We start from the raw sequence: 15,398 nt of genomic DNA, 5'->3' as shown, positions 1-15,398 counted from the left end.
CTCTTCAGTAAATGTGCAATAAATTGGGCTGTTGGCTGCATGGTTTCATGGTGACTGGCAATCAGAAGATCCCGGTTCAATTCCCGCTGCTGCCTGCAAAGAGTTTGCATGTTCTCCCCATTACCCCAGAGCTTTGGTTTCTTCGCACTTACCAAAGGGCATATGGGTTAGGTTTGGTAAAGTTGTGGGCATGGTGACACTTGCCAGCTCATCTTTGGGCTGTGATGCTTGTTGACGCAAACGATGCATTCTTTCACTCTATGTTTCAATGTACATGTGAGAAATGATGCTAACCTTTATCTCTAACACAAATAAATTTACACTGAACCATTAACCCCAGATACACCAATGAGCTAACCTGCAGGTGGGTAGTGGAGAGATTGGATAGGACAGACAGTGCTGTACAAAAGTCTTGAAAAAAAAGGCATTCATTAGTCTTGCGAGACCATGGATCTGCGCCTGGAAAGTCTTCACTCTCCAGGGCGCAGGCCTGGGCAAGGTTGTATGGAAGACCAGCAGTTGCCCATGCTGCAAGTCTCCCCTCTCCATGACACCAATGTTGTCCAAGGGAAGGGCATTGGGACCCATACAGCTTGGCACCAGTGTTGTCGCAGAGCAATGTGTGGTAAAGTGCCTTGCTCAAGGACACAACACGTTCCCTCGACTGGAGCTCGAACTCACAACCTTCAGGTCGCTAGTCCAATGCCTTAACCACTTGGCCACGTGCCCACACAAAACAAAAGTCTTAGGCACAGATATATAGCTAGGGTGCCTAAGACTTTCGCACAGTACTGTAGTAATTTTATGTATTGCACTGGACTGCTGCTACAAAAATAAACCGAATTTCATGAGATGTGAGTGACGATAAACCTGATTCTGATAAGGGTCTCTGTTGTGGACGGAGAGTGGGAAGGCGACAGGGAGAAGGGAACCATGGTTGAGAAATGGGGAAGGGAGAGGGGAGGGATCAGGAAGCACCAGAGAGGTATTCTGAAATGATCAATAAAACTATTGCCTGGAATCAAATGACCTTGGCTTGACCAGGGTGTGTTTGCACTGGTGCCACCCTTCCCCACCCCTGGCACTCTTTCTCTGCCACCTGTCCCAAACCACCCCCCCCCCGCGGGCACTCCGCCATAGCCATTCCCTACATCCTTTACTTCTGCCAGATTTACAAACTTGCTCTCTGCTCCATGTTGACAAATACAGTATTGTGCCAGTGTCACAGTTATCTCAGATCTAGTAGATTCATAAAGATACACAGCACAGAGACAGGCCCTTCAGCCCAACTCATTCATGCCAACCATGGTGTCCATCAAACTAATCCCATTTGTCTCTACCCATTAACCAAATGACTTTTTAATGTTCTGATAAAAGGTCATCAGCCTGTTTCTTTCTTCATGGATGCTGCCTGACCTCATAATTATCCTTACAGCTCTCTCCTTTTTTGTTTATTGAGATACAGCACAGAATAGACCCTTCCGGGCCTTCGAGCTGCGCCGTGCAGCAATCTCCCGATTTAACCCCCGCCTAATCATGGGACAATTTACAATGACCAATTAACCTACCAACTGTACATCTTTGAACCGTGGGAGGAAACCAAAGCACCCGGAGGAGACACACATGCAGTCATGGTGGGAATTGAACCTGGTACTGTAAAGGATTGTGCTAACCACTAGGCTACCGTGCCACCCAGATGCACAGCACCTGAGTTGCTTAAGACGTCCTTGGCACCTTTCACAAGGTGAGAGGACTGAGCCATCTCCAAAAGACTGGCCAAGAGCTCCCATTGGAATTGCTAGCTTGCTCATGAGAGGCTGGGTTTCTAGATTATCTACCTCTTTGTTGGCATCAGTAGGTGCCACACAGCAGCCATGATGGGGTTGGTGCTATTCCATCTGAGAAGTCTGCAGTGTGTGCTGTCCTCATTGACATGGGGGGATGGCGGGGAAATCAGCTGACTGACCCCTACACACACCGACGACAGCAGCCAGAATGGCCTCCACCTCCCAGAACTACATCAGCAAGTTCATCACAGTTTGACTCTGTGTCTGACTTTTACATTGCACTTTGTAAATATTCTGTAAATGTCACAAACAGGTGGGGAGGGGTGGGGGGGGTGTCCGTTAAAAAGATCACCTGCTGTGATGAAGTGCTTTGAGAGGTTGGTTAGGACTAGAGTTAACTCCTGCCTGAGCAAGGACCTGAACCCACTGCGGTTTGTGGTCTACAGGGAGGCAGTCTCAAAGGCTCTTCAGTCAGCTGTGCGTCCCCTGGGTAACAGCATTACCCATATCAGTCTGCTGTTTATTGATTACAGCTTAGTGTTCAATGGCATCACCCCCTCAGGACTAATCAGTACGAGGAATTGATCGTGGACCTTTAGAAAGGGAAATCGGGAAACACACACAGCAGTCCTGCTTGAGGAAAGATTTAGACGCTTCAAATTCCTCTGTGTCAGAGACTTTAAAGGCTGTATTCTCAGCCAGCTCCATCAGGGACGCTAATCTCCTCACCATCGAGGGCATCTTCAAAAGATGCCTCAAGAAGGCAGCACACATCATGAAAAACCCTCACAATCTGGGACATGACCTCTTCTCGTTACTACCATCAGGGTGGTACAGAAGCTTGAAGACACACATTCAACATTTTAGGAACAGCTTCTTCCCTTCACCATCACATTTCTGAATGGTTTACGAACCCATGAACACTACCTTTCCGTTTTGCTCTGGTTTTTGCACTATTTAATTTTTGTATATTATTGTAACATAATTATTATGTATTGCACTGTACTGCTGCCACAAAACAACAAATATCATCACCTTTAAATAAATTCTGACTCTGAAACTGAAAAGGAGTTGTACAGAGCTTTCAACAGAACTGTGCAAAAGTCTCAGACCAATAGATATAGCGATGGTGCCTGAGACATCTCCACAGTACCGTGTTTGTCAGCGCGGGGTGGAGAGCGAGTTTGTATATCTGCTGGGAGCAAAGGATGTCGGGGATGGCGAGGCTGGAATGTTGCAGGAGGGGTGTGGGACAGACGGCAGAGGAGGAGTGCTGGGGTGGGGACACACCCAGTCCTGAGGTACCAGGCAAGGTCATTTGATTCCAAACAATTGGTTTATTGATCCTAGAGAATGCCTTTCTGGTGCTTCCTGCTCCCGCCCCTTTTTCCCAGACAAGGATCCTCTCTTCCTGTCTCCTTCCCACTCTCAGTCCACAACAGAGACCCATATCAGAATCAGATTTATCATCACTCACATATGTCATGAAATTTGCTTTTTTTTTGCTGCAGCAGTACAGTGCAATACATAAAATTACTACAGTACTGTGCAGAAGTCTTAGGCACCTGAGCTATATATATATATTTCTTTCAGTGGTATGATGTGAAAGTTTTGTGTCGAAAGATTATCTCAATATTCATTTTGTAGAACGCAGAAGTAAATAGTGTTTGAAAGGACCTGAGGTTCATTGTTGTCCTCGTAGACACAACAGAGAAGATGCTGGAGGGGATCAGCATGTCAGGTAGTATCTGCTGTATGGAGGGGAATAAAGGGCCGGTGTTTCAGACCATCACCCCGATGAAGGGGAGGACTAAGCTGGAGTAGAAGTGGATGTGGTAGAGAAGTTGGTGAGTTACCGCTCCGATAGATGGCTCTTCTCCCCTGGCTCCCGCCGACAGGTGGCAGTGCCCTCTTCTCCTGAACGATGAAGGTATCCCATCGCACTCTCTCCAGTCCACCCATCTCCCTGACTTTCTTCAGGCAGCTCTCCAGGTACTCAATGGGTTCCTCAGGACGATGGTACATCAGGCCTGTCAGCATACTCTGGGGAAGGAGCACACAGAGATGGGGGGGAGGGTGGAATAGCAACTGAGATTCAGGTTCAGATTCAGATTGATGTATCACATGATGTACAACGTAAAGTGAAATGCATCATTTATGTTAACCTCCAATGCGCCTAATGATAGCCGGGGGCAGCCCACAACTGTCACCACATATTCCAGCACCATTATAGCAGCCCGTAATGCCTGTCAGAATAACAGTGGATGCAATAAGCAACGCCTACAGTAAAACAAGCCCCGTTTCTCCCTCCCACCCACCCACACAGAGTCCTCCAACTCCAGCACAGCCTCCAAAGTTCAAAGTGCATTTATGATCAAAGCATGTATAAATTATACAACCTTGAGATTCGTCTCCTTACAGTTAGCCACAAAACCAAGAAACCCAAAATAAAGGACCAACAAACACCCAATGGGGAGGGAGAGAGAGAGAGAGAGAGAGAGAGAGAGAGAGAGAGAGAGAGAGAGAGAGAGAGAGAGAGAGAGAGAGAGAGAGAGAGAGAGAGAGAGAGAGAGAGAGAGAGAAAATACAAATCCTGCAAACAATAAAAGGAAGCAAACAGCTTTCAGAATGAGAGGGAGCCGGTAGGCCTGAAGCCTGGAGCAGGCCCAAAGCCTCAGCCTCAGTGCTGTGAAGAGTGGAGTGTACGTCCAGCCTCCAGTCCTCAGGCTTCAACCATTGGACCTCGACTTCCAGACTTCTGATTGACCTTCAAGCTTTCGTCTGAGCCGAGCATCAATGGCCAATCTAGGCTTGTGGCAAGGAGATCATGGAATGACGTGGGATCAGTAATCAACCAGGGATACTATTCAAGTGGATTCAACTGTCAATGTTGATCAACAATCATCATGAAACCAGTGGAGACCTGAAGTCAGGGTCACTAAATGGCTACAGCAATATCAATCTCCTGGGTGTGAATATCTCTGAGGACCTAAGCTGGACCCAACATATCGATGCAGCTACAAAGAAGGCACAACAGTGGCCATGTTTTATTAGGAGTGTGGGGAGATTTAGTATGTCACTGAAAACACTTGCAAGTTTCTACCGATGTACCATGGAGATCATTCTAACTGGCTGTAGCACTGATTGGTATGGCTTGGTGGGGTGGTGGGGGAACAGCACAGGATCAAAGAAAGCTGCAGAGAGTTATGAAATTAGACAGTCTATCATGGGCACTAGCCTCTGTAGTATTTAGGACATTTCAAGAAGCGATGCCTGAAAAAGGCGGTGTCCACCATGACGGACTCCCATCACCCAGGACATGCCCTCTTCTCATTGTTACTGTCAGCAGCCTGAAGGTACACACTCAGCGATTCAGGAACAGCTTCTTCCTCTCTTCCAAACTATTTCTGAATGGACAGTAAACCCATGAACACTACCTCACTACTTTTTAATTTCTATTTTTTTCAGTACTTATCTAATTTAACTATTTAATACTCACCGTAACACACAGGTCTTTTTCTCTATACTATTATGTTCTGCATTGTACTGCTGGAGCAAAGTTAACAAATTTCACGACATGTGACGGTGATACTAAACCTGATTCTGACTGAAGCTGTTCAGCTCTTTGGGTCTGCACTGGTGGCGTCCCAGCTCTCAAATCCATTCACATCCCTCCCCCGTGGCTGTAGAAATCTTTTCTTCTCAGATTTCAGATATTTATTCAGTACAAATAATTGGCAGAATCAGTAGTCACCTAAATCAATAATCGCGTGGGATGGGTAATCGACAATAAAATCAATGCCCACTATAGAATCAATAATCATCACTAATAAAATCATCAATATGAAATAAATTATCAGAGAAAACAGTCAGAGATTTTTCCTCCTGTTACCTTTGGGTGTATCTGGTGAAATTTGGGCTACTGATTATGAAAATCACCATTAAATTTCCCTATCATGGACCTTTTTTTGAAAGTGCCGATATTTGTTGTTTTAATTCATAATTCAGTCAGAATAACTGATGCTAAGATTCAGGAAGGCATTTCCGTTGGTCCACAATTCAAACAGGTGAATGACAGGCAATTCAAAGAACTTCTAGTGGGACTGCAGAAAATGACATGGAAGGCATTCAAGGACGTTGAAAATTTTCTTGGCAGCTACAGAGCACCGAACTACAGGCAACTGGTTGAAAATGTGCTTCGTGCATATAAAATCATGAAGTTCAATGTGTTACTAAAGATTAATTTTCTGCATTCCCATTTAGACTTCTTCCCTGCAATTCCTGGCGCTGTCAGTGACGAGCACGGTGAAAGGTTTCACCGGGAGATTGCGGTCATGGAGATATGATATCAGGGCAACTGGAATCTATCAGTGTTGGCTGATTATTGTTGGACATTTTAACAAGCAGCCTCAGACACTGAGTCCAAACAAAAATCATCAACAAAACATTTTAGCTCAGTTGAAGTATTTCAAAGTGGCAGCACTATTATGTAATTAAATGCATTATATTCAATTAAAATTAATCTCTTGGTTCTCCAAGTTCCCATGTGATACAAGTAGTCTGAAATTATATTTGTGTTTAGCTTCAAGTGGTCTATCATAAGCAAAAAAAAAATTCTGAGGAACCAACAGTTTTGAAAAAAAATTGGTGTCCAGTGTAATCACGGGATCTATAATCAACATGAGATACATAATCAATTTGGTATCAAAACTCACATCACATGACTAATCAACATGGAATCAATAATACAAGTTTGTATAATTAATAAACTGGGTGACAGGGAGGGGATGCATCTCTCCCAAAGGAGGTGTAAGGAGCTCCTTCCTTCCGCTAGTCTGCAGGTCACTCTTGGGCAAATCGTAGCATTTGCTTAGACCCCCCAATCAGGGTCACGTGAAGCTATGGGAGCAGCCAGTGCAGATCACAAGTCCTGGTTATGTGACCACTGACACCAGGCAGGCAATCTCTGAAGATTATTGATAATGGCTGGGGTCACCCGTCTTGTAAAGACACTGACCCGAAGAAAACCACTTCTGTCGAAAAATTCACCTAGAACAGTTATGGTCATAGGAGCAGGATTGCCCACGTCACACAACACGGCACATGATGACGAATTAATAAATAAATATTGATCATTAATATGGAATCAATAATCACACTATATGAATCAATCAACTTGAAATCAATAATAACATACGAATTTCAGGGTTGTATACTGCATACGTACTTTGATAATAAAGGTACTTTGAAACTTTGATAAAAAATCAACATGGAATCAGTAATCGACTGGGGTTTTCTTGTGCAGAACTCTCTGTTTAAATCCTTCAGCCATTTTGAAGAGACAACATTTATTTTACATGATTAATGATCAATAGTTCTCTCTGGAATTACCATCAAACACGTAAATGGTGGCAGATTATTTTTCCTGATGCAGAATTTGTTCTGCTTGGAGCACTGCTATGCTGCACACAGAGAGTGGAGGTGTTTATTCACAGAATTGTGATTCAGAAGGCTCCTCACCCTCCACCCCCACCATTATTAAACCAAGAATCCTCACCCACTCCCTCAACAGCAATAACAACAGCTTCCATTTATGGAGCACCTGACAAACTTGATTGTCACCTCTTCCTCTACCCTAAGGCACCTCCACTCAGGCACCGTGCTTCACCGAGGCTGCGGTGTGCTCCATCTCCATGATATAGATGTAGGGTGACACAGCAGCGTAGCGGTTACAGTCCAGGTGAACAGGGTTCAATTCCCAGCACTGCCTGTAAGGAGTTAACACATTCTCCCCGTGACCATGTGGGTTTCCTCTGGGTGCTCCCGTTCCCTCCGTCCAAAGACGTACTGGCCTAGGAATTAAATTGGGGGGATTGCTGGGCAGCGTGAATCAAAGAGCCAGAAGAGCCTATTCGGCACTGTATCTCAATAAATCAATAAATGTACCCCTCGTGCAGCACTTCCCAAATCCGTGACCCCTTCCAGCAAGATGAACCGAGGTAGCTAAACAGTGCACACTATTTTACTTGAATTCTCCACTTCATTGGGTATCTGGGCTCAAAATGGTCTTCTGTTTCAGGAGGTGAGACTGTTGATAATCTCATCTTAATTAACTATTTTCAAGTGATCGTTGAGGTCGCACGCTACTAAGGGCAAAGCAACACACACACAATGCTGGAGGAACTCAGCAGGTCAGGCAGTATCAACCGGAGTGAATTTGTAATATTGAATGGAGGTAAGGATTGAATGAGACTTCGGGAATAACCCTCATGCTCTTTTTCCAAGACACTGACCCAAGATGTTTCATATCCACCTGGGTGTGGACAGATCCATCCTCAGTTTAATGGCCCGAATGGAAGGTGGCAGTTCCAACAGAGCAGTCTCCCTCTACGCTGCACGGAGGCGTCAGTCTGGATTTGTGCAGCAAAGTCTCTGCACTGGGGAACTTCCTAGCACAGAGGCAGGATTGCAGGGCACTGACCCACACTAGTAAAGGACAATGGCTGTCTGTCACGTCCGGAGCTCCTGATGCGGCATCCTGTACATTGGCGAGACCCATCGTAAATTGGGGAACCACTTCGTCGAGCATCTCTGCTCCATCTGCCAGAAGGGGGACTTCTAGATGGTCATACATGTTTAAACAGTCAAGGTTTTAGGCTGAGACCTTTCTTTACGATTTAGAAGGAAGTGGGGGAGGAAGCTGGCTGGAAGGTGATAGGTGAAACAAGGTGGGAGGGAAAGGTTAAGGGCTGGAGATGAAGGAATCTGATAGGAAAGAAGAGAGGACCATAGGAGAAAGGGAAGGAAGAGGGACCCCTGGGGGTGGGGGGGTGGGGTAGTAGGGAGGTTGAAGAGATAAAAGGTCAGAGTGGGGACTAGAAGAAGGAGGAGGGGGAATTTGTTTACCGGAAGGAGAATTCAATATTCATGCCATCAGGTTGGAGGCTACCCAGATGGAATATAAGGTGTTGCTCTTCCACTCTGAGGGTGTCCTCATCGTGGCACAAGAGGAGGCCAGGGACCGACATATCGCAATGAGAAAGGGAGTCGGAGTTAAAATGTTTGGCCACCAGGAAGTCCCGCTTCTGGCAGGAGGGCGCGGAGATGCTCAACAAAACGGTCCCCCAATTTACAACAGATCTCATCAATGTAGAGGAGACCCCATCAGGAGCACCGGACTGCAACAGATTGGCAGGTGAAGTGTTGTCTCGTTTGCCTGGAGGTGAGGGAGGAGGGGTCTGGGCTGGCGTAGTGTTTGGGCTGCTTGCAGAGGTAAGTGCCTGAAGGGAGATTAGTGGGCGATTAGCTGAGCTACTCCCGATGTCCCGTCAATCCTTACCTATATTGAATATGACAAATAAAGGAAGAGTTTGGTCATTCTCACATTGTGTTTGTGAGGAATTTAGACTCGTGGAGTCATTGAGCACAGGAAAAGACCCTACAGCCCACCCTGGCCATTCCTCCCATCTATATTTACTAGCACCTGGCCCTCAGCCTGCCACGTCTTGGTGTAACCTGCTGCGCGCAAATGGAAGTGTAGCAGCTAGCGTAATGCTTTACAGCGCTAGTGATCAGGGTTCAATTCCCGCCGCCGCCTGTAAGGAGTTTGTACGTTCTCCCTGTGACCGCGTGGGTTTCCTCCGGGTGCTCTGGTTTCCTCCCACAGTCCAAGGACGTACGGGATAGTAAGTTGTGGACCTACTATATTGGCGCTGGAGGCACGATGACACTAAGGGGCTGCCCCCAGCACAGCCTCAGACAGTGTTGGTCATCAGTGCAAACAAGGCATTTCACTGTATGTTTCAATGTACATGTGACAAATAATTTTCATCTTGAATGCTTCCTCTAATGGTGACCAGAGAGCTTCAGAGGCACATTGAGAGAGAATGTGTATCAATCTTAGCTTGAACTGAGAGCCAAAGCCATCAATAACTATATCAGCTTCTGTGTGGACACTGTAATAGGAGTGTTCGCTGCTTCCCTAACAACAAATCATAGGTCACCAGTGATCTGAAGGCCCTTCTTGACCACAAACAGAGACCCTTTAGATCAGGAGACAGGGAGGAATTGAAACATGTCTATAGGAAGCTAAAGGTGAAGATCAAGGTGGCTGAAGAGGAACACAGGCGAGAGTGGAGAACAATTTTGGGCAGAGTAGCACACGGGAGGTGTGGAGAGGCACGAAGAACTTCACTGGCTTCAATCAGCCCAGCTGTAGAGCCTGGGAATGCAGCTGTGACGGGGCTAATGAGTTCTATTAATCCTTTAATAGGTTTGACGATTGCCCTCCTGTTCACTCCCTCCCCACAACACACCAATCCAGGTGCTGAGGCACCCAATGCTCCCTCAGCACCAACACCTCCACTCCTCCCCCCTTCAGTTCAACACATGGATAAACAACACAGGCTACCAGTGTCTACATCCGCCCCTTGCCCTGCACCTACCATGACACCTGCACAACTGCTATCACCTCCCTCGGGCCCCACCTTCCACCAACTCCCCAGTCATCATGGGCTCACCTTCACTACTGAGCAGGTGCGAAGGTCTCTGGGGAAATTCAGACATGGCAAAGCATTGGGACCGGACGGTGTGAACCTCAGGTTCTTGAAGGAGTGGGCCGAGCAGCTGTGTGGAGTTCTCCAGCACATTTTCCATCTGAATCTCAGCCTGGAAAGGGTTCCAGCTGTGTGGGAAACATCCTGTGTGTTCCCAGTACCCAAGGACGGGCTGACGGAAAATCTTGAATGACTACCGTCCAGTGGCCCTGACCTCACATATCATGAAGCTAGAGAGTCTGATCCTGGCTCACCTCTGATCCCTGGTCAGATCAGCTCTCGTTTCCCTGCAGTCTGCCTACCAGGAGCACATTGGAGTCAATGAAACTGTCATCCACCTGCTGAACAGAGTCTACTGCCATTTGGATAAGCAGGGTAGCACTATTTTTTGATTTCTCAAGTGCCTTCAATACCATAGAGCCCTCATTGCTGGGGAAAATCTCCGTTCAATGCAGGTTGGCACTTCCATTCTATCCTGGATAATGGACTACCTGACTGGTAGCCACAGTATGTGCGGCTTCAGAGCTATGTGTCAGACATGGCTATGAGCAGCACTGGGGTCCCACAGTATTGGCTCCCTTCCTGTTTACCCTGTATACCTCAGGTATTAGACACAACACTGAGTCATGTTATCTGCAGAAATTCTCTGATGACTCAGCAATAGTTGGGTGTATAAAGGGAGGACGGGAGGATGGATACAGGGCCCTGGTGGAGGACTTTGTCAAATGGTGCAAGCTGAATCATCTGCAGCTCAACATCAGTAAGACGAAGGAGATGGTGATGGACTTTAGGGAGACTAAGCCTGCATTGCTCCCTGTTACTATTGGTGGTGAGGACGTAGATGTGGTGAGACCCTACAAGTACCTGGGGGTGCACCTGGATGACAGACTTGAGTGGAGCACCAACACAGAGGCTGTGTACAAGAAGGACCAGAGTTGCCTCTACCTACTTCCTGAGGAGACTGAGGTCCCTTGGAGTATGCAGGCCTCCCCTTCACATGTTCTACCAGTCTGTCGTTGCCTGTACAATCTTCTATGTGTGGTGGTGTGCTGGTGTAATGGCATCAACACGGATGATGCCAACAGGCCCAATAAACTTTTCAGAAAGTCTGGCTCTGTTGTTGGGGGCTGTGGTAGAACAAGGGACCCTCTGGAAAATCCTGGCCATTCTGGACAATGTTTCTCACCCTCTGCACACCACCTTGGCTGAACAGAGGAGCTTTTAGTAATAGACTAAGACAGCCGTACTGCTCCAAAGATCTCTAGTTGAAGTCATTCTTACCCTCGGCCATTAGGCTCGATAATGAGTCAACCTGTAGCCGGGGAAGTGATGACCTCCTCCTGTTAGACTGCATGAGGTAACTTATTTTTTTTTCTTTCTTACTTCACTTCTAATAGTTGTATATTTGTTTATCTGTGCACATAATGCTACTGTGTCACTGTGATTTCCTTTGGGATCAATAAAGTATCTATCCATCTATCTACCTATCTAACTTCTGGGTTCACTGTAGACACTTCCTCACCAGGGAGTCAAGACCTTTGTACTGAGATGGGCCCCCCAAGGCTGAACTGTGAAGGAGGAGAAGATGATAATGCGAGCAGAGGTGACTAAGTAAATTAAAATCAGATATTTAAGTGGTTTTGGTAAGATTGTAGGCTGTTTTTACAGGATTGAAATCTGGTCATTTTGAGAACATTTTCCAGGCATCAGGAAAGAGCAGAGGGAAAGGTTTTACTGAAGAACTCTTTTAAAAAGCCAGCACATATTCAATGGGCCAAATGGCCTCCTGCTTTGTCAAGTGTGTTGTGTTTCACAATCACAACATACAAGAATGTAAGAAACATAAAATAGGAGCTGGTCATCCAACAAGCTGATCTTCCACCTCAGCAATATTCTCCAACACCATCCCCTCATCCCTCGATTCTCTGAATGCCCAGAAACTTGTCGATCCCTGGTCTTGAGACCACAAACCCGGGAGCAAGAGACTACATTCAGCCCCTCAAGCTTACTCCAATATCGAGTACAGCATAGCTGACCTGAAATTCCTCAAGCCATTTTTCCAGCCTTTTCCAATAATTCTTGATTCCCTTTTGGATTAGGATTCCATCCAGTTCTGCATTAGATGGACACATAGCTCTGTACCCTTCAGCTATCTGTGGCAAAGTGTTACAATGGCCTTAAGAGAAGAAACTTTATGTCTTCTCCATTTCAAATGGTAGCCCACATTCAGCCACCATGATTCTACCTTCCAAATCACCTCAGCATTAATCCTGACTGTTCCCCTAAAAACCTTGTGTGTTTGAACAGAGTTGTGTCTCATTCTTCTGAACTCCACTGAGCAGAGCCTCAGTCTATTTAACTTTCCTTGAAGGACAATTCCTCCATGTTGGTATCATTCTGGTGACCTGCCCCTTGCACTGGCTCCTTCCTGGAAAACAGGTGGACCAGAATTGTTTACGGGACTCCACATGTATCTCACTGCTGCCTCGTAAAGTTGCAATGAGACTTTGCTACGTTTATACTCCAACACCACTTGGAATCACAGTCAATCTTCCATGAACCTTCCCTTACTCTCTGCACTTGTGTGCTAGTTTCTTATGGTTTAGGTATAAGGAACCCACCCTGTTTATTTGCATTTCAGCTTTTTGCAAATGTTCTCTATGTAGTGCTCTGTTCTATTGCTTTTCCTTCTGAAGTGAACAATTTCACATCTACTCCATTTGGCCACTCACCTTGCCTATAAATATCTGTAAACTCTTCAAAGGCTCCCAGCAGCTTATCTTCTCTCCTACATCTGTACCACTCAGTACGTTCACCTCTTGGTCCATGTCGCTACGTGTTGTAAACGGTTGAAGCCTCAGTATTGACCTTTACGGCACCGCACTGGTTGCCAATTCAAAACTGACCCTCTCATCCTGACCCGTTGTTCTCAGTTTGTTAGCCAGACTTCTATCTTTCCAATACCATAGGCTCTTTATCTCATGATGGAACTTTTTATGAGGAACCTTGCTGAAGACCTTCGGAAATCCATGCACCCTTCCCTGGTTTTCTTTGTATACACTAAACAAAACGTCTCAGGAACAGCTTCTTCCCCTCTGCCATCAGATTTCCAAATGGACATTGAACCCATGGATAACACCTCACGACATTTTTTTTCCCTCTTTTTGAATTACTTATTTAATTTAACTTAAAAAAATATACACTTTTTACTGTAATTTACAGTTTTATTATTATGTATTGCATTGTACTTTTGCCGGTTAACAAGTTTCACGACATCTGCCAGTGATGTTAAACCTGATTCTGATTCTAATAAGTATGCGAAAAACAATTTTCCCTTCATGATTCTGCTAGATTAGATTATGATTTTTCGAATGTTGGTTCCACAATAAAAGATTTTAACAGTGGGCGTTTGGCTCATCAGTCTATATTTATCTGCTTTTAGCCTTGCCTCGCCCCCTCCTCTTTTTGGATAGAGGTGTGATGATGGTAGCTTTCCAATCCCTGATACTTCCCCAGAATCTGAGTCAGTTTTCACAGTCCTCCAAGACGGATATAATCAGCCTTCCTCTGAATAAAAAAATTCTCCTATTCTCAATCCTAAACAGCTAACTAAGTGCCGAGCCGATTTGGCGAGGTTGAGAACGGCTTCTCCAGCAGTGAAATCTAGGCCGGCGCGACTCGCCGTGATGAGGCCTGGTTCCTGTTGCGAGGTTCAGACAATTTAAATGCCAGCCCAGATAGTATGGGGGCTTCTCTCTCCACGACGCTAGGCTGTAAGACTGCCCCTGGCTGCTGTGCTTCGTGTCGGCAAACTTTGCGGCGACTTGCCCCGCTAATATGATGAGGCTTTGGGCCTGCTCTGAGCTGTTCCAGGGACTTAGATCTAAGGACTCCATTTGCTTCAGAATGCTGCTGTTGTTGTTCACTTCTAGTTTTTTACATGACTTGTTTTGTTGCCTTTATTGTCTCTTTCTCTGTGGGCACTGGGGGGGGGGTTGGTCTTTATTTTTTTTTAATTTGGGTTCTTTCTGGTTCCTTGCTTTGTGGCTGCTTGTAAGCAAACAAATTTCAGGGTTGTATAATTTATACATTTGTCGATAATGAATGCACTTTGAAGCTTTAAGCTTTAACAACCTCCATATTCTCAAACTGTGCCCCTGGTTCTGGATTCCTCAGCTGGTGGGAAACGCCCCCCCCCCCTTCACCTAACCTGTCATGTCCTTTATGTTGGAGGAGGGGTTCTGATGCGATCTCCTCTCATTCTAAATTCAAGAGAATTCAGTCCCAGTTTACAGAACCTCCCCTAAAACAGCATACCCCCAACCCCACCACCATCTGGGACTTGCAAACTCCAAATGGAACCAATCCAGTGAATCTTTACTCAAATCCCCCTAAGTAAATTAAATCTAAAAGCAGGAAGACCAACTTTCCAGGAGTGGCCTCACTAAAGAGCTATGTGATTGCAATAGGTATCTAAATCCTCTCTGAATTAAGGCGAATGTGCCATTTGTTTTCTATTTCTTTTGCCTGTGTGTTGCCCTTCAGTAACTTGTGTACAAGAACTCATCAATCTTTCTGTCCAATCTGGTGAACCTTAACCTGAGTGACAGTGTCGGGAAAGACTGAACAAGTTGGGACTTTTCTTCCTGAAGCATGGTACATGAGGGGACCTTTGAGAGAGAGAGATATAATTATGAGAGGGTATAGATAGGGAAAATACAAGCGGGTTTTTTTCCGCGAGGTTGTGTGAGACTAGAACTAGAGGTTATAGGTTAAGAGCGAAAGGTGAAATATTTAAGGGGAACTTCTTCACTTTGATGGAGGTGAGAGTGTGGAACGAGCTGTCAACAGAAGTGGTGGATATGGGTTCAATCGCAACATTTAAGAGAAGTTTGGGTAAGTACGTGGTTGGGAGAGACAGTGAAGGCTGAAGTCCAGGTTTGAGCCAATGAGACCAGGCAGAGCAACAGTTTAGCATGGACTAGATGGGCCAAAAGGCCTATTTCTATGCTGTTATTTCTCCATGACACTAAGATCTCTCCATGCCACACCTCCG

At 45.8% G+C, this 15,398-nt stretch overlaps 1 protein-coding gene across 2 annotated transcripts in view; it reads right to left on the bottom strand.

The window, feature by feature from the left end:
* The window catches only part of LOC140191241 (adenylate kinase isoenzyme 5-like), a 136,984-nt gene that overhangs the window by 114,522 nt on the left and 7,064 nt on the right, over positions 1–15,398 (bottom strand). For both annotated transcript variants that reach the window (XM_072248448.1, XM_072248450.1), the window contains exon 2: positions 3,644–3,830. In XM_072248448.1, the coding sequence (XP_072104549.1) occupies positions 3,644–3,830 (187 nt within the window). The remainder of the gene's footprint in view (positions 1–3,643; positions 3,831–15,398) is intronic.

The sequence above is a fragment of the Mobula birostris genome, chromosome 32 (genome assembly GCF_030028105.1).
Source record: "Mobula birostris isolate sMobBir1 chromosome 32, sMobBir1.hap1, whole genome shotgun sequence".
Classification (NCBI taxonomy): domain Eukaryota; kingdom Metazoa; phylum Chordata; class Chondrichthyes; order Myliobatiformes; family Myliobatidae; genus Mobula; species Mobula birostris.
The sequence above is the reverse complement of the archived record's forward strand: the minus strand, read 5'-3'. Positions and strand labels throughout refer to the sequence as shown.